Raw genomic sequence first — 21,360 nt, forward strand, 5'->3', positions numbered from 1 at the left:
GAACATTTAGCTCTGAGAAGAGACATCTGGGGAAAGATACGACAACATTCTTCACACGTGTGTGCACCTCTGTGTCAGTGCACTTTTCTGGGCAAGATTTGCGGTCTTCCCAGGGCTGAGGAGAGGGGCTGGCCCAAGGTCCCCCAGCTGGCTTTGGGGCTAGAACTCGCGGTCCCCTGGCTTCTAGCCCGGTGCCTTCACCACGACACCAAAGCGGCTCCCCTTCTTCACGTACCTGAAGGGGACCAGTCCTCTCTCTTCCCAGCGCAGGAGCTGCAAGCGTGGACTTGCGTTACAGAAGGCAGAACCCTACCGATGTCACCCGGAGAGGCCGTGGGCTCCCTTCACTGGAGGTGCTCAAGCGGAGGCCGGTCAGCTGCCAGGCGGGTCCCTGCGTTGCAAGGGGTCGGAGCCACCCGAGGGCCTGAGCAGTCCTGTGTGCAGGCAGGCGACCCCATCTTCAGTCCTCCTCGTCAACCAGTCCAGAAGACCGGGTGTGTGTGTGCTAAATCTGGCCTTGGACCCCTGAGTGGACCAGACAAGGCCAAGCAGGGGAGCCAACCAGAGGAGCCCCTGCAGGCTGCTGTTTCGGAGGGGCTGGGGATGGTCCGCGGTCTCCCGGATGCCCTTGGTTCGGCTCAGGCCAGCCATGGCTCGGCCAAGGAGGGTTTGCCCTCAGAGACCACCGTTCTGCAACACGCAGGATAGACTGCTGCAGAGGTTAGGCAGGGGTCCCTTGAAGATACTCTGCAGGATGAGGCACCCGATTACCATACTGACACCAAGGGTTGTGAGCACACCACAGATAAATGCAGGGGATCCTGGTTCTTTTCTGTAATGACATTAAAGCCAGCGGTCTTCTATCATCTTAAAGGCTGTTCCGGTACAAGCCTGTCTCAATCATTCTGCTCTATCGCATACGCGAAGTGGACTGCAATTAACAAAGCATAGATAAGAAGCATTTGCTTAAGTCTGAAGGTTCCTTATCATCTCGTTATTTTTGCAAAAGGCCCCCACAACTACCTTTCTAGAATCTGCATTGTATCATTTTTTTAAATTGCTCAGGGTAAATAGAATAAATAACAAACAATACTGTAACTTATTAAATGTCAGAATTTTTATCACAATTTACCTTATTGCTGGAAAAAATGTTCCATAAAAGTAATTATTTCTTGCTCTGTTTCAATCTGTCATTTATCTTTCCTGAAGTCCTCTGGTTAATTATCCACTTTCTGTGAATGGGCTAGTAAATTTAATCCTTAATGTTGCCTCCCCAAGACCTCATCAGAGAGAGGGTGTGAAGTACCCTTGACTCCTAGCATGCCATTAAGTTTCCCTGGAGGGCAAGGTGGGGGGGGGTGCATGCTCATGGAGGCCACATAAAATGCCAGGAAGGGCTGATTGAGGCCAGGGCCCTGGCAAAGGCCTTCCTTCTTAGCCAGGGTGATTCTTGCTAAAATGGCCATTCGAGAGTTGCTAGGAAAAAAAAAATAGATTTTTTTCATCCCGCCTTTATTACTTTATAAGTAACTCAAGGCAGCAAACATACATAATACTCCTTTCTTCTCCTATTTTCTCTGAGGTGAGCTAGGCTGAGAGAGCGGGACTGGCCAAAGTCACCCGGCCAGCTTTCCTGTCTAAGGCGGGACTCGAACTCCCCGTCTCCTGGTTTCTAGGCCAGCGCCTTCACCACTACACCAAACTGGCTCAAGTTTTTTTTCCCTCCAAGGATTTTTTTTTGTTTTGGCCCGGGGTGGTGGAATCAGAAGCTGGTTTTCAACAATGGAGGTCATTAACAAATGAATCAGCCCGCCTCCCGTGTGGATTCGGAGTCTAGGGAAAATGCACAGCCAGGCAGAATTCCGGAAGCCGCCTCCTGGGATCTTGCAGGCAGCAATTCCCGGGGCAAGGCTGGAGCTTCCCTCCTGTAAAATACACGCTCGATCACCAAGTGAGACCTGGTGGTTCTGAGGCCCACCGGGGGGGAGGCCTCCTCCCCGCCCAGCCCTGGGATCCGAGGATGAAGAGTAAGAACGCTAAGCCTCCCTCAGCACCTGCCGAATGCCCAGGAGCGTTCTGATCCCATGATGGGGCTGATGGAAATTTATTTTATTTGCTTATTTTATGAGGCATTTTTTATTTCATTTCATTATTTCATTTTACGAGACGCCAACCAAATCTGAGCTGTTTTCATCTGAGTCACAAAGGTGGGAACTGTACACCTAAATATACCGCAAAAACAATAATACTCCAACAATACCATCCATGGCCCCAAATAAAGCCCCGTTCTTCACCGGGGGGGGGGGCAATCACAGCATCCCGGCCCCCACGGCTTGACGAAACACCCTGTTTCCACAGAATTCCTAAAAACCAGGAGGGAAGGGCCCTTTGGAAGCCTGGAGGCACCTCTTCCAGAGGAGGAAGCCACCACCGAAAGGGCACCTTCCTTGCAGGCCCTGCGGGTGCGAAAGCATCCTCGCTGGCCTTACGGAAAGAAGGCGGCCCCGCCAGCGCCCTGAATCCCGAAGTGAGGGCCCCTGGGAATCGCGCCTGGGAGCCAGCAGGGAGCCACTTCTGCCCTTGCACAGAGGTGTCACTCGGCCGAGCCAACAGCTTGAGCCGCCGCACTCTGGACCGGCTGCACCTTCTGAAGGCAGCCCCGTGCAGAGCGCAACGGACCCAAGCGGCGGCTGGGGCACGTGTGGCGGTCACAGAAGATGCAGCTGTGCGTAGGCCCTCCTGCGCTCTTTCCTGACAAAGAAGCCCATGCTCAGCACAAGCCCAGGGAAAGTGCACGGGGCTAGAAGCCAAAGAAAAGATGCAGAACAGAATTGGTGAAGAGACTTTTCTTTCTTCTCCAAACAGGAAAAAACCCGTGGCTTGTAATGTTCAACTTGGCCGTTATTAAAAGTGATACCAGGCGGATCTAAGGGTGAATCCACTACGTTTTTGCGGTCTGATGGAGATCCCAAGGTGACCCCGTGTTGGCCCTTTTGATCACATGAAGGATGCAGCTAGTGAAGCAATTAAGAACGCCTGCCTGATTTTGACATATTACTAATGGTTAATTGGTCTTCAGTGTTTTGGCTTAAGCGCTCTCTGGAACGGAATTCCCCCAGAGGTCTGAGGAGCCCTGACCCTCCTGCCCTTTAAACCAACCTGTCTCCTGGTCCTGATGCCCACTGGAGAGCAAGAAGCGGTTCATTCCTGGGGTGCCTGAGAGCCTTCCCAAGTCCCGGTCACAAAGGCAAGGCCCCGCCTGCCTCCAAACTCTTGGCGAGGCACCTTTCCAGGGCTTTGGCCCTCTGCGTGGGGGAGGTGGACTGCAAAGTTCAGCTGGTGCACCATGAACTCTGCAACCATCCTCTTTGCCCCAGGGAGGCCTGCTACCAATGCCACTTGTGTGCTTGGTAAACCGTCATTAAAGAAACCATGGCCCCGTGCAAGGTATGAAGGCGGCCAATGAGTCTCACGGGAGACTGGTGTAGAGAGATGTGGCAATCGTAATCGTCATTTCTCAGATCCAAGGCCCCTCCAGGATCCTGAATGATGCAGCAAGGTAGGCTATGGCAGCAACTGCCTTTAAAACACACTAAAAACAGAGAACAGGAGGCTGACAGTCCCCGTAGACCGGTCCCCCACTGACTGATCTAACCTCCTTTAGCGACCATCAGCACGTTTTGTGGGAATGAATTCCACTGTGCAAAGAGGTGCTTTTTGGGGTCAGTTCTAAATCCGCTTGCAATCGACTTTATTGGATGACCTCCATCCCAGGAGTTTGAGAGGTGGAGAAAAACCGCACCCTCCCTGCCAGGCACAATGTTGTGTCCCCTCCACTGTTTTGACGTTATGTGCCAGCAATCTGGTTCCGTCTGGGTTCAGGTGAAGCCGGTCCCTTTTCTAGGGGCGGAACGACCTTCCCACCTTTTCTCAGTCTGTCTTTGGACTTGGTGACTTCACAGACATAGGTCATGGTCTATCTGCATTGCCTTTTCTGGCTGATGAGGTTTACCTTCGCAATCCGGTCTACAGGATTCCTTGGGGGCTGCAAACGCGAACCACATCTGACCTGACTTTCCCAGATTCCGCAAGGCTGGGCAGGTGCCGCGACCTGCTTTGGACTTCAGTGGCTCTGAAGGGCTTCAGCTGCGCGAAGGCCTGCGTGGGCCGGAGGGAGGCACGCTGGCGCAGCCCAGCACAACTGCCTCTGATGGGCAAGTCCTGTTCTCTGGACACTCTGTGAGGGTGCCCTCCTGCTGTGATAGACCCCTGGGGCTCCCCATGGTCCTGTGGGGCAGGGGCTACAGAACTGAGGCTGGAATGCAATGGGGCTGCCACCTTCCCTCTGACCAAGGAGGAACTTCCACATCTTTGCACAGGAAGACATCTGCAACAGGCAGGCAAGGAACAGGTAAGCCTTTTCCTGCTGGGGCGGGGGGCGGGGGGGGGGGAGCAGGGATCCCCCCAAGCACTTCCCCAGGCAGCCTCTCCTGCTGGAAGGCCTTGCTTCTCCTGCACCTCTCCTGCCCATTAACACCTCTTCAGGCTCAGCTCATTCTCCTCCAGGGCTGCTAATTGCCTGGGGAGGGAGTGTCCCTAATGAAGGGAGACCTGTGAAGGAAGGAAGGAGTCACACAAATGCATCCTGCAGTTTTCCCAGCCACGGCTTCTCCAGCTTGCCTGTCATCTCGGGCTCCTGACCCTGCTCAGCTTTCCACCTTGGATGAGGCTGGCCGCCTCTTGGTCTTCCGCATGGCCTCGCCAGAGGTCCGTGGGCGGGGGCTGGGTGGTCGTCTGCCATCTGAGTTATGAGCAGGGACTGGACTAGCGGGAGGGAGGGAGGGAGGGAGCCCCTGAAGGGCTCTGAAGGCAGACCCGAGCCCCCTCCTGCCTTAACCCCTCGCCACACGGCCAACGCGCACCTGCTTCTCTTTCGATTAAGGTCCTCAGCAGGCATGCCAGCCTCAGCCCTCTGAATCCCTTTGGGGGCTGGCAACCTCAAGGCCAGCTTGTGCCCGTGGCCCAGAAGCGAACGAAAGCCCCAGCGGGCCGCAGGAGAGGCAACGCTGCCCGATGGTCATGGCCTTGCCCGCAGCGACCTTGACTTGCCGGAGATCTGGGGAAGTCGCTGTGGCGCTTTCCCAAGGATCTGCGGGCTGAGGCTGAAGCTCTCACGCTTCTTGCTGTTCCTCCAGAACTGTTGGAGAAACATTTTGATTTTCTGCAGTCCTGTCATAGTAAAGGGCAGGGAAGGGGCGCAGTGGCATTTAATGGGGGTCTCTGCACAGCACACTTAACGAGAGAAATTAAAACAGGCTTCACAGGTTTCCCTGCCAGGCCACCCTCAGCTGCCTAGATCAGCTGGTCCTTTGCAGCTGGGCATCCATTTCGACCAGTGTTTTTCCAACTCTAAGATGGGTGGACCTCAACTCCCAGAATTCCCAGCCAGCAGACGCATACAGGGAATTCTGGGAGTTGAAGTCCACCCGTCTTAAAGTCGCCCAGCTGGAAAAACGCTGCTTCGGACGGTTCGTCTCCGAGCCAGGTAAGCCCCGGAAGTGGATTCGTTCCCCCGATCACGTGCCCACTGAGGGCCGGGGCGGGGCCCGCCGGGGAAGGGCCAATCCCAACAGCCTCTCGCGGAAGCCGAGGGCCGCTCTTCCGGTCACTCCCCGCCCGGCTCTCTGTGGTGCCTGCGCGCCGGGCCTGCTGGGACGGCAATGGCGCTGGCGGCGGCGTTGAAGGGCGTCCGGGCGGCGGCGGGGGCCCGCTCGCCGGGGGGCGTCCTTCTCTCGCAGCGGCTCCCGCGGGGCCTGGCGAGCTCTGCGGCGCGCCTGCAGCGGCCGGCCCAGGTGAGACTCGCGCCCGCGGCCCTCGGGAGGCGGGGGCGGCGCGGGCGGGCCGGCTGGCTCGCTTGCTCGCTCGTTCCCCGGCGGGGCCTCTGCCACCCTCCACTTCATTGCAGGCGGAGGGCGCCCGGTCGGAGGGGGCGTTCCCGGTGACGATGCTGCCGGGGGACGGCGTGGGCCCGGAGCTGATGCACTCCGTCAAGGAGGTCTTCAAGGTGAGGCCGGGGCGGCGCTGCGGGCCGGGAGGGGCGCGGGTGGGGTGGGGTCGGGTGGGGTCGGGTCCCAGCCCGGCCTCCGCTCCGCTCCGCAGGTGGCCGGCGTCCCGGTGCAGTTCGACGAGCACCACCTGAGCGAGGTGCAGAACATGGCCTCGGAGGAGATCCTGGATAGGGTGCTGGACTCCATGAGGAAGAGCAAAGTGGCCCTCATAGGTGAGGCTTCCCCGGCCCCGGGACTGGGCTGCCGCTGCCCCCTCGCCCCTCACTGCTCCGGCTCTCTTGCCTTGCAGGGAAGATTCACACCCCCATGGAGTACAAAGGGGAGCTGGCCTCCTACGACATGAGGCTCAGGTACGTGCGGGCTCCGCAAGCGCAGCCCCCCAACTCTGCAGCGCCTCGGCGCAGAAGGAGCGGGCTCTGGTGGGCTGGGCGAGGACGCAGGTTGGCACTCCTTGTTGCAGGCGCAAGCTTGATCTCTTTGCCAACGTGGTCCACGTGAGCAGCCTGCCTGGCTACAAAACGCGGCACAACAACTTGGACCTGGTGATCATCCGCGAGCAGACGGAGGGCGAGTACAGCTCCCTGGAGCACGAGGTGGGCGCCGCGTCCCTCTGACCTGCTGCACCGGTTACTTGGCTTCTCCAGTGGTCTAAGGCTACAGGGGGAGGGGGTGCCGACGTTCCCCGCGAGCCTGGAGTGGGGCTGCACCGGCACAGAGCCCAAGGAGACCGCCGAGGAGCTACAGGCCGCAGGGGCGGGGAGGGTGGTAGCTCCGCAGCAGTACAGCCGTCAGCCTGCTTCAGGGCATGTGCAACAGGCTGGAGGGAGACCAGGGAGCGTTCTCTCAGGCCTGTGGGAGGCCAGCAGTGCTGCGCTCCCGTTGTTTGCTTACGTTTAAGCCTTCTGATCATCCACTAAGGACCCAAGATGGCCTGTGTAAGATCAGCCTAGAGCAGTGTTGTCCAAACTTGGCCACTTTAAGATGAGTGGACTTCAACTCCCAGAATTCCCCAGCCAGCATGAATTCTGGGAGTTGAAGTCCACTCATCTTAAAGTGGCCAAGTTTGGACAACACTGGTCTAGAGGATGTGATGGGAAAAGACAGAAAAATGCAAAAGAAAGAGGCCAACTCATATGCCAGTACTTAGTGAAAGGACGTGCAAGACTTGCCTCTGTTTTTCTCCTGGATCATTGTACAGTTTGGAAGAAAGCAGATCCTTAATCCAGAATGTGAATGGTGAGCTTTGCGTACAGCGGCTTAGTTACCTGGTTCTTTTAGTAGAGACAATTCAGGGAGAGGAGGGCCAAGCGGAGCCAGGACAACCAGAAAGCTTCCATGCCACCCAACTTCAATGAGGGCCTTGGTGAGTTTTGGGCTCCAGGATGGCTTCAAGCGAGCTGCACAGCTTGTGCTTCTTTCTGTGTTCAGAGTGCAAAGGGTGTCATTGAATGCCTGAAGATCGTCACCCGGGCCAAGTCGCAGCGCATTGCCAAGTTTGCCTTTGATTTTGCCACCAAGAAGAGGCGTTCCAAGGTCACTGCAGTGCACAAGGCTAACATCATGTAAGTGAGCTGCCTGCCTCTGTGGATTGGGGCCAGGAGTGAGTGCCTTCTGATCTTCCTCCGGATCTCTGGCAGCTTCGGGTGGCGGCTGCCTTTCTTATGTGTTGGCCCCTGGCTGTGGCACCTCAGAGCCCACGGGGATCCCCACTTTGCAGCAAAGAACACACTATAGGTGCAAGAACCAAGGTGTGAAAAAAACATGCGTGTTGAGGTTGGGGAAGTTGAGGTGGGCTACTCCGGTGCAGAATTGGGCACTGGACTGTGCCCCCCTCTCTTCTTTCTCTCCTTATCAGGGCAGATTCTGGTACTGACAGGCCATTGCTTGGTGGCACAGTTTAAAAGACCTTGTCCTGCCCCCCTCAGTTTTGGGCCTGGGGAGAAGTATTGACCATGGGCACAGTCTGAGGCTGCTCTTGGTGCTCCTTTTAGCGCTCCTGTAGCAGGATGCAGGAACAAACGCATCCGTGCCACCCAGCAGCTTCCAGGGCCGGTTTCCTCCCACCCTTGGACTTGGCTGCCTGCCGAGAAGCCGCTGCAGCTTTGCACCTCCTCGTTCCCCGACCCGGCGCACTTGGCCCCTTTGGTTCAGGCTGAACCTTCTGGGCTGCGGCTGGGTCACTCCTTGGAAAGCAGGTTGTCTTTGGCTGCTGTGCTGTAGTTAGCTTTGCATGCTGGTCTTCTATTATGACTGCAATAAAAGTTTGATTTGATTTGATTTGATTTGATTAGCTGGCATTGTGGGTGAGCAGCATCTGTGCAAGAGCTTGTCTCTCTCCCCTTCCAGGAAGCTGGGCGATGGACTCTTCCTTCGCTGCTGTGAAGAGGTGGCCGAGCTGTATCCCAAGATCACGTTCGACACCATGATCATAGACAACTGCTGCATGCAGGTGGGGCTGCCCTGTCCCGCACCTGTGTGAGACGCGAAGAGGAGGGGCACCGGCTGGGGAGGGGCTCTGCTGGTTGGGTGGGGCCGGCCGGCACCAACAAGGCCAGAGGGACTTCACCTTTTCCCCAGCAGCCATCCTTGGTGGTTTCCAGCAGTTTGGCAGCCGCTTGGTTTGGCTACCAGGAGGAAATAGAAGAAAAGATCCATACAGTGGTTTGGATCCCATGGATCTGAAAGAGCCCAAAATAGATTGGATAATTTGTGGTTCGGGTGCCAGCCCTTGCTTGAGTTCGAGCCTGAAGTCAGAACGAGGCTTCTGCGCTGGGCATAGCAGATTCTGAGAACCTGGCAGCGGTAGCTTATTAGCCTGGGCTCAACGCTCGCCAATGGTCTGGAGCGGTTCTGGCTCCCCTTCGCTCAGTGGCTTCAGGCGGAGGCAAGAGAGCCCCCTCCCTGGGGGCTCTCATGGGGGTTGGATTCCATGGCCCTGCCCAGCTCTGGGGTTCTGTGATTTTATGTGTAGTGAGCACAGCTAGTTTTTCAGAATGCCCAGAAGTGTGCTTTGTTTCTTGCTGCTGCAGAAAAAGAACAAATCCAGTCCCGGGTTGGACAGCCTGCCCCTATTCCCACTTCAGGCCTGTCATTTCCAAGCGGGGTCTTGTGTGTGACCTTCTCAGACCTCTAAGTAGCCACTGCAGTTTCACCCTTTGACCCGCCAGCGTGCTGCTTGGGGAGGGACCCTCAGGCCCCGGAGGCCATTCTCTGCGATGCAGCAGGCTGGACTGGGGCCCCTTCTTTCGTGGAGGGGCACAGCACGCAGCAGCTGTGGGGCCTGGGATGATGCAAGGAAGCTTCCTTGGGCTGCTCTTTGGACGCCGAGTCCCTCCCTCTGCCGTGCCCAGGCCACGTTCAGGTGCTTCTCTGGCACTGTGGCTGAGCAGGGCGGATGGGACAGACTGGATCCTCCACGTTCCCTGCAAACTGACAAAAACCTGCCAATTTCTGTACAGCTTTGACATGCAGGATCTTGGGGAGTCCAATCCAACAAGTGGCCATCCTTGTTAAAAAGCCTCTGGGGGAAAAGGGAGCTGGACTTCCAGCCCCCACAGTGTTCTCCAAGGGCCATTAGGCTGTTCTGTTCCAGGAGGGCAGGGCGGGCTTTGCCACAGAGACCTCGTGCGTGTCGGGAGTGCATCCTTGGTGCTGTTGTGTGTGGATACTGCGCAGTGGCCAAGCAGGAATCTCTGGCCCGATTCAGCTTGGGATGAGCTCTGAAGCCAGATCTTTCATGGAGGGATACGTGCATGTGTTTTTCAGCTGGTGCAAAACCCTTACCAGTTTGACGTCTTGGTCATGCCCAACTTGTATGGCAACATCATCGACAACCTGGCAGCCGGCCTGGTGGGCGGGGCCGGCGTGGTTCCGGGGGAGAGCTACAGCGCTGACTTCGCTGTGTTTGAAATGGTGAGGACCAGGCTGGATCTGGTGCTGCCCCTGTCTCCCACCACTTCCCTTGGGGAGTTCGGCCCCAGCTGGCGTGCTTTATGCTCCTGAAGGTATTTTTCTGCTGCTCTTCCAGGGTGCCCGTCACCCCTTTGCCCAAGCTGTTGGGAGGAATATCGCCAACCCCACGGCCATGCTGCTCTCCTCGGCCAACATGCTGCGGCATCTGAAGTAGGTTTCCTGAGCTGCGGGCGCTGGGCTGGGTGGACCTGGGAGGGCAAGATGGAGGATTGGCCTACCTCACAGGGTAATCGTGAAGGACAAACTGAGCCTCCCCTTTCTAAAGTGTGTCCCTCCTCTGCTCCCGACCAGCTTGGAGTATCACTCCGCCATGATTTCAGATGCAGTGAAGAAGGTGATCAAGGTCGGCAAGGTGAGTGGCGATGGCTGTCCTTATGTGCTTGGTGCTGGGCAGGTCTCCGCTTTGCTTTCTCTTTGTTTCCAGCTGGCAGGTTTTTCGGAGGAGGAGGAGTTGGTGGTCCTGGGGGTGGGGGAAAGCCCCAGACAGGCAGGCAGAGATGGTTTCTCCTCGTCAGTGACCGCTGCGGATTTGGTTCTGTGGGTGGGGAGGCTGATGAGCTGCTGCCGTGGCCTGGCTTCCTGGGGTGCTGCTTGTGGTTGTGTCCCGTCGCCACTGAGCTCTCTGTCCTGTCCATTTTCTTTCTGTTCTTTCGGCCCTGTGCTTACGGCCATTTTTTCCCCTCCCCCTTCCCTGTGTTGGATTGTAGGTGCGGACACGGGACATGGGCGGTTATTCTACCACCTCGGACTTCATCAAGTCTGTGATTGACCACCTCCACCCCCACTATGGTGTCTAGGCTCGGGCTCCCCCTGACGCACACCTGCCCCCAGCAGGCCCACTCCAGCCGCCTCTCATAGCCAGACCCAGACAGAGCTGCCCAGCCCCCGCTGGGGAAGAAACCATCTTCTCCCTTCTCCCACCTCTTGGGGCGCTCACAGCCCTGCGGAGATTGGTCTGCTCCAGCTGGAGGGGACGGGACCCGTCCTGGCCCAATGGGGAATGGCTTCCTTGGTTGCCGGCTGGAACCGGCTGTGGGTCCCGTCTCCCTGGGGGGGTCCCTTTTCAGTATAGGTTGTTCTGTGACCCTTGTTGTCGGGGGCTGTCTCCAGGGCCCCCTGCTCTGAGGCATGCCCTTGGGGTAGCAGCGGGCTGGAGGGAAAGGGGGTGGGGGTGCATGTTAAGAGAAGGGAAAGCGCTTCCTGGAGGGCTCTTGAAGGAAGGCTGGGGGGGTAAACGTCCTTGCAGAGTTGGTAGAGCCCCCCTGGCTGGAGAGTAGCTTTTCAGCCCTGTGGAGTGGAATACCATCCGGCATCCTTGCAAAAATCTGCCAGGGGCTTGTGGGGGTGCTGGGGAGAGTTTGCCACGGGGGTCATCCTGGTTTGGGTGGTGAGTGGGCTTGGGAGTCCCCGGGGACAGCGCTTTCTGGGCTCAGCCCGCGTGCGTGACATGTAACCTGCGGCCACTGTCTATTCTGCTTGTGAATAAAGGGTTTTTCATGCCAGCTCTGCTCCTTCCGGGGGCTCCGCGTCAGCTGACTCCTGGCGGGCGACGGTCCCAGCAGACCAAAAGGGTTCTTCGACGCTGCGGGGGGGCATAAGGGTTTGTGACCATCGCAACTGGCGCTCCTCGGCTGCACCTCCCAAGCAGCCCAGGCGCACAGCACAATGTCTGCTGCTCCCCTGTCTCTGGAGGGCTGCTCCCTCGATCCCCTTCGCCGTTCATGGTTGCTTCCCACCCCCAAAGCCTCAGTTCTGCGGGCTGAAAAAGAGGGGGAGCCGTCGCCAGTGCCCCCCTAGCGCCGAGTGCAGCAGAGGAGCCACCAGGAGGGATGCTCCCCAAGCTGCCCTGCCTGCTTGGGAAGGTGCCCTTGCCCACGGCGTGGCTTGGGACGTCGCTGGAAGCCAGCCCTCAGGTTTCCTTCCTCATGGCAGAGCTGAGCCCTTGGAGGGGCCCCTGGACTGCTCCCCGCGATCCAGAAAACACTCTTGGCAGCCTTTCCCTCCAGAGAGGCCCCTCTTTGGAGCCTTCCTCACTGGCACCCCCTCAGGAATTGAGGCTTTATGGGCTTTGCCAGCCTTGTCCAGTTCAGCCCCCTCCCCGGCTACTGCAGAGAAGATGACCGAGTGGCATTTTTTTCTAGTGCACATGTTTCCTTCGTCTTGATTCAATTGTGGGGGGAAAATATCTGCGGAATAGTCAAACAGATGAGTTCTTGGACTAGTTGACAAATGGCAGCTATTGAAAATGTGCAGCACCTCCGGAAGGAGTCTTTGGTGTACTGGGAATTGGCCGACAGAGCCATTTGAAAGAGGGCCGGATGGGTTCACGGGGGAGGGTCAGGCTTTTGGGGGCTGCTGACAGGAATGGCCTTTTCCCCCCTCCTGAGTAAGAGGCAGCGGGACTCAAGTACGACTTGCTGGAGGTGAGGCCTCAGCCGCCCTCCTCCGGCCTTGCCCCGTGAAGTCGGCAAAGGCACGCGGTTGGCCCCTGAGCCCGTAGAAGGCTGGGCCGCGGACCTGATGCGCCCAGTGCGTTCTTAGGTCCTCAGTGCGATGTGGATTTAATTTTGCTCAGGCTGCAGTACTGAACCATTTACTTTGGAGTAAATCCCTTTAAAATTAATGGATTTATTTCTGAGAAGCTGGGGGGAAGACCTCCCTGGTAAGCTGTGTGCTCCAACTAAATTGATGGAAAACCAAGGTAGAAAACACAAAACAGCGCTGTTCCAGGGGGAGTCCTGCCTTAGTCACCCTCGGGAATTCTCAGTTTCAGTCAGGGATGGGATGATCTAGTAGACACCGTTAGAGTTCCTCAAAGCGTTTGGCAGTATTCCCCATAAAAGGTGTTAATCCTCGGGTATGGCTAGCATCTAAGAGAAGCAAATGGAAAGAAGGCTGAGGCTGGCCCTGGTCTGTGACTGCTCTGGAGCCAGCGGTGAGGTGGCCAGGCCCCGAGCGGGTGGGGTGGCGAAAGGATGAGCGGCTGCATGGACCCCCGGCTCTCAGTGGAGTGGATGGGCCACTGGAAGTAAGCGTGAAGTGATGCGCATTGTGGAAAAGCCATGATTTCCCCACCACGGGGGCCAAGGCCTGGTGCTGTCGGGGTCGTGCGGAAGAGCATAGTAAGAAGAGTCCAACGGGAAAAGCAAAGCTGATAAATTGTAGGCTGGAATATGACCTGGAAGGCCGTGCACTGATTAGTGCATCTTAGACATACTGTGGAGCTGAAGGAGTTGCTCAAAAAGGGAAGCACGGCTGAGGATTTGGGGGGGCTCTCCTTAGAGGGAAGTCCAGTCTGGGGCTTTGAGGATTGGGAAAAGTGTAACCCAAGTTGGCGGGGGTAGGCACAGGCACCCTCCTGGTGCCGCTTGGCTGCTCCTTAAAGGAAAGGAGGGGCTCCTGTAAGGCACAGTCCACAGGTGCAGGGAGGACTTCGTCTGCTGTGAGTCTGACAACCGTATGCCTCTCTGCACGACTGGGCATGGGAGCGGGGGAGGCAGCTCTTGCTCACACACCTGGCGTTTCCCCGATGGCACTGGTGGGAAGTAGGCAGAACTTTTCAGAAGTTTTTATCGGAGTGCGAGAACAGGAATTACTGCAAGAAGTGATGCCTGCTAATTTGAAGGTCTTGATAGAGGGGGAGGCTATCGGTGCCAGGTACGTGCCACCTCTTGGGGCAGACTGGATGCTAATGCAAGTGGCAAGGTTTTGACTGACTGTCCTTGTCCATTTGGGGCAAAGAAGATGGCACCTGGCCCCATTTAGGCCTACCAGCCCCTAAACTAATAGTTGCATTGTGCAGTTACTTGTGTTATGCGCACGTGCACGCTGAAATGCTTACTGTGAGTCGGTGCACGCACCAGGAGAAAGTCGGGAGCTTTTCCGGAGGTGCCTGGGTGACCTCTCTGGAAAAGGTGATGCTGTTGGACTCCTCTAGTGCTCCAAAACCAGGAACATTTGCCATGCTGCTTCATCTCCTTTAATTCAAGGTCATGCTATCTCAACCAATTAAAAAAACCGGTTTTCTTAGTTCACTGAAGCCTGCAACACCCGTTAAACAGAATAATTCTGCTTTGAAAAAGCACAAATGTGATTGGGTGAAAGTATTTTCCGCTCTATCTCCACTTTGGAATCTTCTTCAGAAACTTGAAATATTTTTCTCAGCTGAGATACCTTGGCAGTCATTCCTTTAGCGGCAAGAAGACTCCCCTGGATGCCTTGCTCTGAGACGGGTCCCTGGCCAGGCAGGCTGCGCAGGAGCTGGCAATGATTTGGAAGCGCTCTGGATCCCCCAAGAGCACAGCCCCTGGCTTTTTGGCAAGGCTTCCAAGGGACAGATGTTGAAGGTAACTGAAACACCATGATCTGAATTTTAGCCGAGTGTTGCATCTCCGCTGCTCTTCTCTTGGCAGGTGCGAACTGCAGACATGGGAGGCTATGCCACGTCTGATGACTTCACCCGTGCGGTGATTGCAGCTCTGACTGACTAGAATGACCCAAGAAACTCCACTGGGGTGGCAATTCCAGGCTGCTTGCTTTTTCTTCTAATTTATTGTGCCTGTTCACGTTGCCTAGATGCATGTAATAAAAGGAGCCGTTGGCTCTGTGCTATGAGCAGCTTGGCCCTGGGGTGTCTGGGGGTTGGGGAGGAAAAGGGGGCTGTAGCAATGCTAGCTCTCCAGAAGTTTGTCAGACCAAGGACTCAGGTCCAGCTGACTGCAAGGAGGCACGCCTTGTGGAAGAGACCAGCTGCTGGGGGCGGCAAGGTAGCAGGAGAGGCAGTTTCTGGGTTGGCAAGGCTGTGTGAGCTGAGACAAGTCTCAGTGCAGCATATTTGCTGGGGCAGCAAGTGGCTGAGAAATGCACTTGAGCTCCAAGGGAAGGGGTTGACCCAGGTGGGCCCTGCGCTTCAGAGCATGACCTTGCAAGGGGTTTGGGGTAGAAAGGGGTGGGGGGCGACAATGGCAGGTATAAGCCACCTCCACAGGCCAGTTGGTGGGGCTACATGGGGTCACTGGTGAGGTCCTTGGGGTTCTCTGGCTCTGCAGGTCAGGCAAGGGCTTGAGAGTTTGGTCCTGGGCTGCACATATTCTCTTCTGTTGGTTTTGTTGGTGAGAGCATGATGCCCAGCCTGGGGTATCACAGCCCTGGGAGCCAAATGTGGCTGCAGGTAGCACGGGTGCTTGACTCCCCCAAGAGCAGCTGCCTACAATGCCTCGGCCCCCTCTCTGGGAGCCTGATTGCGACCAGACCTAAAGGGCCTGGCGCAGCAGCTGAAAGATGGTGGTGGTGGGGGGAGTTCATTCAGTGCCAGCTTCAGCTCCAGGGTGAGCCATCATGAGGCAGCAAGGTGGCTTTAGGGCTGGGCAAGTTGACAAAGAGCAAGACAACACCTGGGCTCAGCTGGCTTTGATGCTCCGGGCAGAGCCCTTGGGAAGCTGAAACCAGCAGCTTGTGTTTTACTCAGGGTTTAATGCTGGGGCTGGGCGGGTTTAGGGTCAGGGGGGTGTCTTTCTCTAGCAGGCTGTCTAGTGGGAGGCAAAGGTTTAGGGAATGCAACAGCCCCCTAAAAGCATTAGTGCCGGGAAGTCAAGCTGCCCATGAGTGAGTGAGTCATCCACGTGGCCCTCTGTGTTCAACGGAGGAGTATTTCCAATCATTGAGACAAACCCCAGCTGTTTGGGGTGAGCTAAAAACTACCAATCCATGTGCCCCATTTCAAGCCTAACCAAAGCCGTCTGCTTCCCTGACCATGGCCTTCAGCTGGGACAGCCTGACAAAGCTGAGCCTCCCTACCCTCGTTCTCCCCAAAGAGGATCAGGACAAGGGAGGAGCTGCTATAGGAAAAAGTAGTATGCTTTTATTATTTCTGGCAGGCGGAGGACAGTTCAGGTGTATAGTCCTTCTGCAGCGGAAGCAGCTTCTGCTGGCCCCCGTCCCCCACTGAGGGGGCAGCGCAGAGGCCTCTCGGGTGGTCATGGCTGGCCTGCTTCTCCAAGGAGCCCGCCCGGAGCTGCTGAGCGCTTCCCTCTGCCTTTCAGAAGACGCCCGGCCCATGAGCAGCTGCCTCGGGCCCTCGGAGCAATGAAGCCCTGGTGCCGAGACCAGACGCCTTGCGCCAGATTCCAGTTCGTGGCCTCCAATCTGGTTGCCTTGAAAGTACAGGACTGTGGAAAAAGATACCACAGAACGTGGTTTAAACAAGCAAAACTGGACGGCCTCAGCCTCAGGCTGGACTCCTCCGCACTGCACGCTAGTCTTCCTCCTCTTCCGTCCTGGCTTTTTTCTTTTTCGTCCTCTTCCCCTTGGCGGGGGGCTGCTCTGCAGCAGCCGGCTGCTGCTGGCGCCGCTTCTTCTTCGGCAAGGGCGCTTCCTCTGCCAGGCCATTGTCAGCAGGCTCTGGCTCTACCTCTTGGGGCTTCCTTTTCTTCTTCTTGGGCTCAGCCTTGTTTTCCTGAGGAGAAAGCACACGCGTCAGGGCAACCCTTCTGCAGGACCTCTACGCATGACTGTCCTGCTCAGGGCCATACGGAGTGCAAACTGCTGGTTTTTAGGGCAGTCTGAGAACCTTCCCTCTCAAGGTTTCCGGGGCTCTTTGTTCTTTCAAGGTTGACAGCAACTGCAGTTCCTGAACCACCAAGGGGGGTGGGGGTGGGGGTAAAACAACTCAACCTCTCCTGGAGACTCAAGGACGGAGTTCTGCATTTCTGCTGCTTTTGCAGCTGCTGCCAGAGCCTCCTGGCGCCGTTTCTCCTGCTTCAGTTTCTTCTTTTGCTTCTTCTCCAACTTCCTTTTCATTTCAGCTGCTACTTCAGATGCCTGTAAAGGGAAAGGACTGTCACTAGGGCTCAACTCCACAACCTCCCCGCCGACGGGCGTATGTTGGGTCAGGCTCATTAAATCAGCTTTGGCCTCCACTGGCAGATTGGTCAGGCTCAGAGTCCTCATCACACCCAACAAGATAGCCAGCCAGGCACACGCCTCCTCGGTATTCACCTCCACGACAGCTTCTTTCATGACGTCCAGGTTCTTGCGGGGGGTCTCCCCGGTTTCATAGAAGGCCAGGCGTTCTTCTACCTGTTCTCGCAACTTGTCTCCAAAGACAGAGGTTGGGACTTCTGGAAAGGAGAGGAGGACAGCAAGGCTGAAGCTGGTTACGCTACCATGCCCAGAACGGCTGCCAGTAAAAGTGTTACCCTGCCGTCATCCCTTCCTCTTCCTCCCTTAAATTGCTGGCTGTGCTCAGATATTTTAATGTCACCATTCACCGTGCGTGAAATGCTGCTGACGAAAAATGTAACCATCACGGCAAAGCCACAAAGCCTCTTGGCGAGCCACACCCACTTCCGAGCCCACCTGAGAAGCAGTCGATGCGGGATGCAATGGTGCACTTGTTGGCCAGGTAGCGGGAGATGCGCCCCTTGTTCTTGGCCGCTGCTCGCCCAATGAAGGTAGAATGGAATATCAAGCCGTATTTGGGAGTGTTCCCCCGGGTCTTCAGGGCCCTGCAATCATGCAGATGCTCTCCTTGGCACCGTTTCAGCCATCCCCATGGGGGAAAGGGGGAGGCTGGCCGCAGCCCGAGAGGGGCATGGCCAGCAACGCCTGGCCAGGGTTCAGCTCAGCCGCTGGGGGTTTGCCCGCCACCGCTCCAGCCTCCCCAGAGGGCTACCTGAAGAGGGCCTTCTCTGCTCCCAGGATCTGGACTGTTGAGGCTGGATACTTGGCCAGGTTGGTCAAGCTGCCCGCATGGGAGATGAGACGAGCTCCCACCTGCAGAGAGAGGACAGCCCCCCAGTTTATTTCCTTAGTGCGATCTGTGGGGCCACCCTTCCTGCCCTGGTGACTCTAGGCAGCTGGCAGTAAATAAAAACAAAACTAAAATATGATCAAGACAACATCAGAAAACCCGCAAAGACAACGGAGGTAAAAAGCCAATCGACAATAACTCCAACCACAATCACGGGAGCTCCAACTACTTGACCCCCCAAGCCTTCTTGGTCCTGTGGCTTGGTAAACCCAAATAAACCCACTTTACTTCTGTCCGCTCCTGCCTGAAGCTACCAGGCTGAGAACAGAAAGGAGACTTGTTCCTTCTACCTGCCTGGCTATCTCCCAACACCAACCCCAAGGAGCAGCCGGAGGCAAAACACCACTTAACCCTTTCCCTGGCACAGATCAGCATTGGTAGGTTTCAGCACTGAGATTCAGTGGATTGACAGATTCCAAATGCACATCATGTCTGCAGCCAGAGAGCCCTTCAGGAAACCCTGTCCACACACGTGCGCAAAAACAACTCACCACTTCTCCAATTAAGGCTGACAGGCTAGGAGCCACCTGGTTCATTTTGGAGCGGAGATACTCCTGCAGACCTTTGCGATACTCAGAGAGGGAGATCACCCGCCTGGAGAAGCTCTCAATGTTAATGAGATCAATGGGGGAAATGTCCATTCCTGCACGAAACCAGAGTTGGGGGAGAGAAATAAGGACACTGGACAAAGGCAAGGTCGTCTCCTGTGGGCTTTTAATCAGGATGCAGCACATAGCCTATAAAGAACCCAGGCACTTATTTTATATTAAAGCTGAAGCTGGAAACGGCCACAGGCAACTCAGGCGGTTTCAAAAAGGTAAACAATTCAGCCCCCTCACGTTTTCCTGAACAAGCCACATGCTTTTCTTTTCTACAGATAGAGCTGACCCAAAAAGCACGCCGCCTTTCAAATCCACGTCCTGATGTGCTGGCCAACCGCACTCACACGGATTGTGTCAGTTACTAACCACCGACCAATGGGAACAGGTCCGCTCTGGAACGCCCTTGCCCTGACAAGAGTAAAATGCCTCCAGCCTTCTTTTCTCCCTTGCACACTCACCCATCGAAGAGCGGGAAGCGTCCAGGATAGCTTGAGCCTTGGCGCTGTCCATGACAATTTCCTCCAGCCCCTCCAGGCTCTCCTCGCTCAGTTCCTTGCGATTCCCAATCAGTTTGGCCAAGCGGCAGTAGGTATAGTTGTCACTCACGATCTTGATCAGCTCTGGAAAGTGATAGCCGTACCACTCTCTGCGCCAGAAAGAAATAAGCGCGTGATGCAAAAGGAAGCCAGGCCTTACACGCGACAGTCAAGAGTCTTCCGTGACTTCAAACGCCAGACTTTCCTCCTCTGTTCTGCAAAGAAAGCCTGTGCCCTCGCAAACCAAACAGTTCAGGCACAGGACAGCCTGGCTGGGGTGCACGGAGGGCGCCCTTGCTGTTGCTCCCGTTTCTATACAGCCAGCGGTCGTAGCCAAGCTGCCTGTGGTAAGCTGAAGGAGACAGGAACGCCCTCTTCTCCCTGACGAGCCTCCCCCCACGGCCCCGTGGCCCGTGATAGAGGGGCCCGCTGGGCAGGCCTGGAGGAGTCAGGCGCAAGTCTGGCCCTACCCGCTCCGGCCACTCGTTCTCTCAGCCCAGCCTTCCTCGCCCAGTTGTCATGTGGGGAGGTCGGCGGACGGAGGGGGGGCCACAGCTGACAGGAGCCAACGGAAGGGGGCTCGCTCACCTGACCCGCATGGAGAAGGTGTTGATGTCCTTGTCCAGCTGGTCCAAGAGGCTGATGGACTGGATGATCATGTTGTCCACCCGGTTGACGTTGAACTTCACTTTGGCGCGGGAGTAGCTGTGCCCGAGCCCCAGCTGGGCCTTGGAGGCGGCCTGGGCGGTCAGGCCCTTGATCAGGCTGTGGAAGTGCAGCCGGATCCCTGCGGGGCGGCGGGCGTCAGGCTCCGGCCGCGGCGCCCCCTCCCCTGCCTCCCCGGCCCTGCTCCGGCCTCACCTCGCGTGAGCTCGGCCACGACGCCGCCCGCCTGGCACGGGTAGCCCAGCTCCTCCTGGATGGCCGCGCCGATCTTGGGGTCGCCGACGCCCACCAGGACCTTCTTCCTCTTGGCCGGCAGGCTGGTCTCGAGCAGCAGCCGGAGGTCCTCGTGCAGGAGCCCTGGCGGGGGCGCGAGCGCGAGTGGTCAGCCCGGCCCGCCGCCCCGGCCGCCCCGCCCGCCCGCCCGCCGGCCCGCGCTCACCCTCCGAGACGGCGTTCATGTTCTCCAGCGCGGCCTGCGCCGAGCGGAAGGGCGAGAAGGCCTCGAGGCGCACCAGGGCCAGGAACCGCCCGAGGCTCAGCGCGCTCTCCTCCATCTGCGGCAGCAGCAGCCCCACCTCCTCCGCCGACCGCACCGCGAAGAGCGCGTAGCCCGCCGCGTGCTCGAACAGTACGTGCAGCTGCACCTGCGGGGACACGGCGCGGGCGTCAGCCGGAGGGCGCGAACCCCCCGCCCGCCGCGCCCCGCGCCCCGCGCCCCGCGACCCGCCGCGCCCGGATGCCCACCATGGCGGCTCCCGACGAAACGGCCGCCCGCGCCCGCGCCCGCACCCGCACCACGCAGCCGGAAACGCTCCCTGCGGACCCCCGCCCCTTCCGCCCTCTCGGCCGCCGCCAATAGCAAGCCGAGGGGGCGGGAGCGGGCCCGCCTATCGCCCTCGCCGGCCAATCGCGCGCCGGTCTCTTCCGCGCGGCGGGCTGGGGGCGGTTCCGGGCGCGGCGCCTGCCGGGAAGCCGCGTGACCGGGCCGCGCGGGGGAGGCCTCCTCGGCTGCGCTGCGCCCTGCCTCGGCCGGGGCGGGGCGAATGCGGAAGGGGCGGGGCAACCGCGCCCCCGGCTCTGGCTGCGGCTGGAGTTGGGGCCCCGGGTCCGCGGGAGACTCCGAGGCGCTGGCCGGGCTGGCGGGAGCCGGCGGCTGGATGGGGCCGGGTGGCGGTCGCGGGAGGCTTGATGAATAAACCGTTGGAAAAAACTCATGGCGAGATGGGACATTGTGTAGTTTTAACGCTAACTGGAACCCCTTTTTTGGGCTTTTTGCAGGAAACAGAAAAAAATGAAATTATGTTGTATGGATTTGATTGTTAGAAGTAACATGGGCTTAATAGAATTGGAAGTTATGTTGTAAACTTAGAGCAAGAGTTTGATGTATAGTGTTACTTATATCCGTTGCACGGAGGGCCGGAAGTCAGGTTTTTTTTCTTTTGTCTCTTTTCATCTTAGACTTTTCATCTCTGCTATCCCTTTTTTCCTAATTTCTTTTTTCTAATTTTTCTTAATACTGCTTTTTACTGTTCTTTTTTTAAAAACTTAGTTATTTAAAAAAAGGATTGTAAGTGCAGTATCTATAATCTAGCCGAACAGTTGTTAAGTGAAAGTAGCTGCCATGGGTGAGCAACGCACAGGGTTAGGGTTCACGTACGCTCCACGTAGAGGTGAATGACTTGGAGAGACACAGGCCCCGGGTGTTG

At 57.3% G+C, this 21,360-nt stretch overlaps 2 protein-coding genes and 1 non-coding gene across 6 annotated transcripts; 1 reads left to right on the plus strand and 2 right to left on the minus strand.

Annotated features, from left to right (window-relative positions):
- The first annotated feature begins 5,668 nt into the window (after positions 1 to 5,668).
- Positions 5,669 to 14,654, plus strand: IDH3B (isocitrate dehydrogenase (NAD(+)) 3 non-catalytic subunit beta). 4 transcript variants are annotated; one of them, XM_088128717.1, is made up of 12 exons: positions 5,669 to 5,852; positions 5,966 to 6,064; positions 6,160 to 6,280; positions 6,358 to 6,418; positions 6,529 to 6,661; positions 7,497 to 7,630; positions 8,060 to 8,263; positions 8,415 to 8,517; positions 9,834 to 9,980; positions 10,096 to 10,190; positions 10,332 to 10,392; positions 14,453 to 14,654. In XM_088128717.1, exons 1-12 carry the CDS (start codon positions 5,721 to 5,723, stop codon positions 14,528 to 14,530), a joined length of 1,368 nt encoding a protein of 455 aa, XP_087984843.1. In that variant the 5' UTR covers positions 5,669 to 5,720; the 3' UTR covers positions 14,531 to 14,654. The 4 variants fall into 4 exon arrangements, with proteins under 4 accessions (XP_087984843.1, XP_087984842.1, XP_087984845.1 ...); XM_088128716.1 differs by lacking the exon at positions 14,453 to 14,654 and adding an exon at positions 10,748 to 14,446; XM_088128719.1 differs by lacking the exon at positions 8,060 to 8,263 and having other exon boundaries at positions 5,670 to 5,852.
- Positions 14,655 to 15,878: 1,224 nt separating this feature from the next.
- Positions 15,879 to 20,899, minus strand: NOP56 (NOP56 ribonucleoprotein). Its single transcript, XM_088128715.1, has 11 exons — positions 20,399 to 20,899; positions 20,094 to 20,298; positions 19,850 to 20,011; positions 19,577 to 19,775; positions 18,911 to 19,098; positions 18,342 to 18,493; positions 17,713 to 17,813; positions 17,397 to 17,545; positions 17,037 to 17,158; positions 16,713 to 16,859; positions 15,879 to 16,494 (listed from the first exon to the last, which is right to left on the minus strand). Exons 1-11 carry the CDS (start codon positions 20,882 to 20,884, stop codon positions 16,294 to 16,296), a joined length of 2,112 nt encoding a protein of 703 aa, XP_087984841.1. The 5' UTR covers positions 20,885 to 20,899; the 3' UTR covers positions 15,879 to 16,293.
- Positions 16,925 to 16,996, minus strand: LOC112542861 (small nucleolar RNA SNORD57). Its single transcript, XR_003086431.1, has one exon. It is a non-coding gene; the product is annotated as a small nucleolar RNA SNORD57 (small nucleolar RNA).
- Positions 20,900 to 21,360: the final 461 nt, after the last annotated feature.

This window comes from Python bivittatus, unplaced genomic scaffold (assembly GCF_059951505.1).
Source record: "Python bivittatus isolate LINGU-HERP-01145 unplaced genomic scaffold, Pbiv_v1 ctg000740_np1212, whole genome shotgun sequence".
NCBI classification, from domain to species: Eukaryota; Metazoa; Chordata; class Lepidosauria; order Squamata; family Pythonidae; genus Python; species Python bivittatus.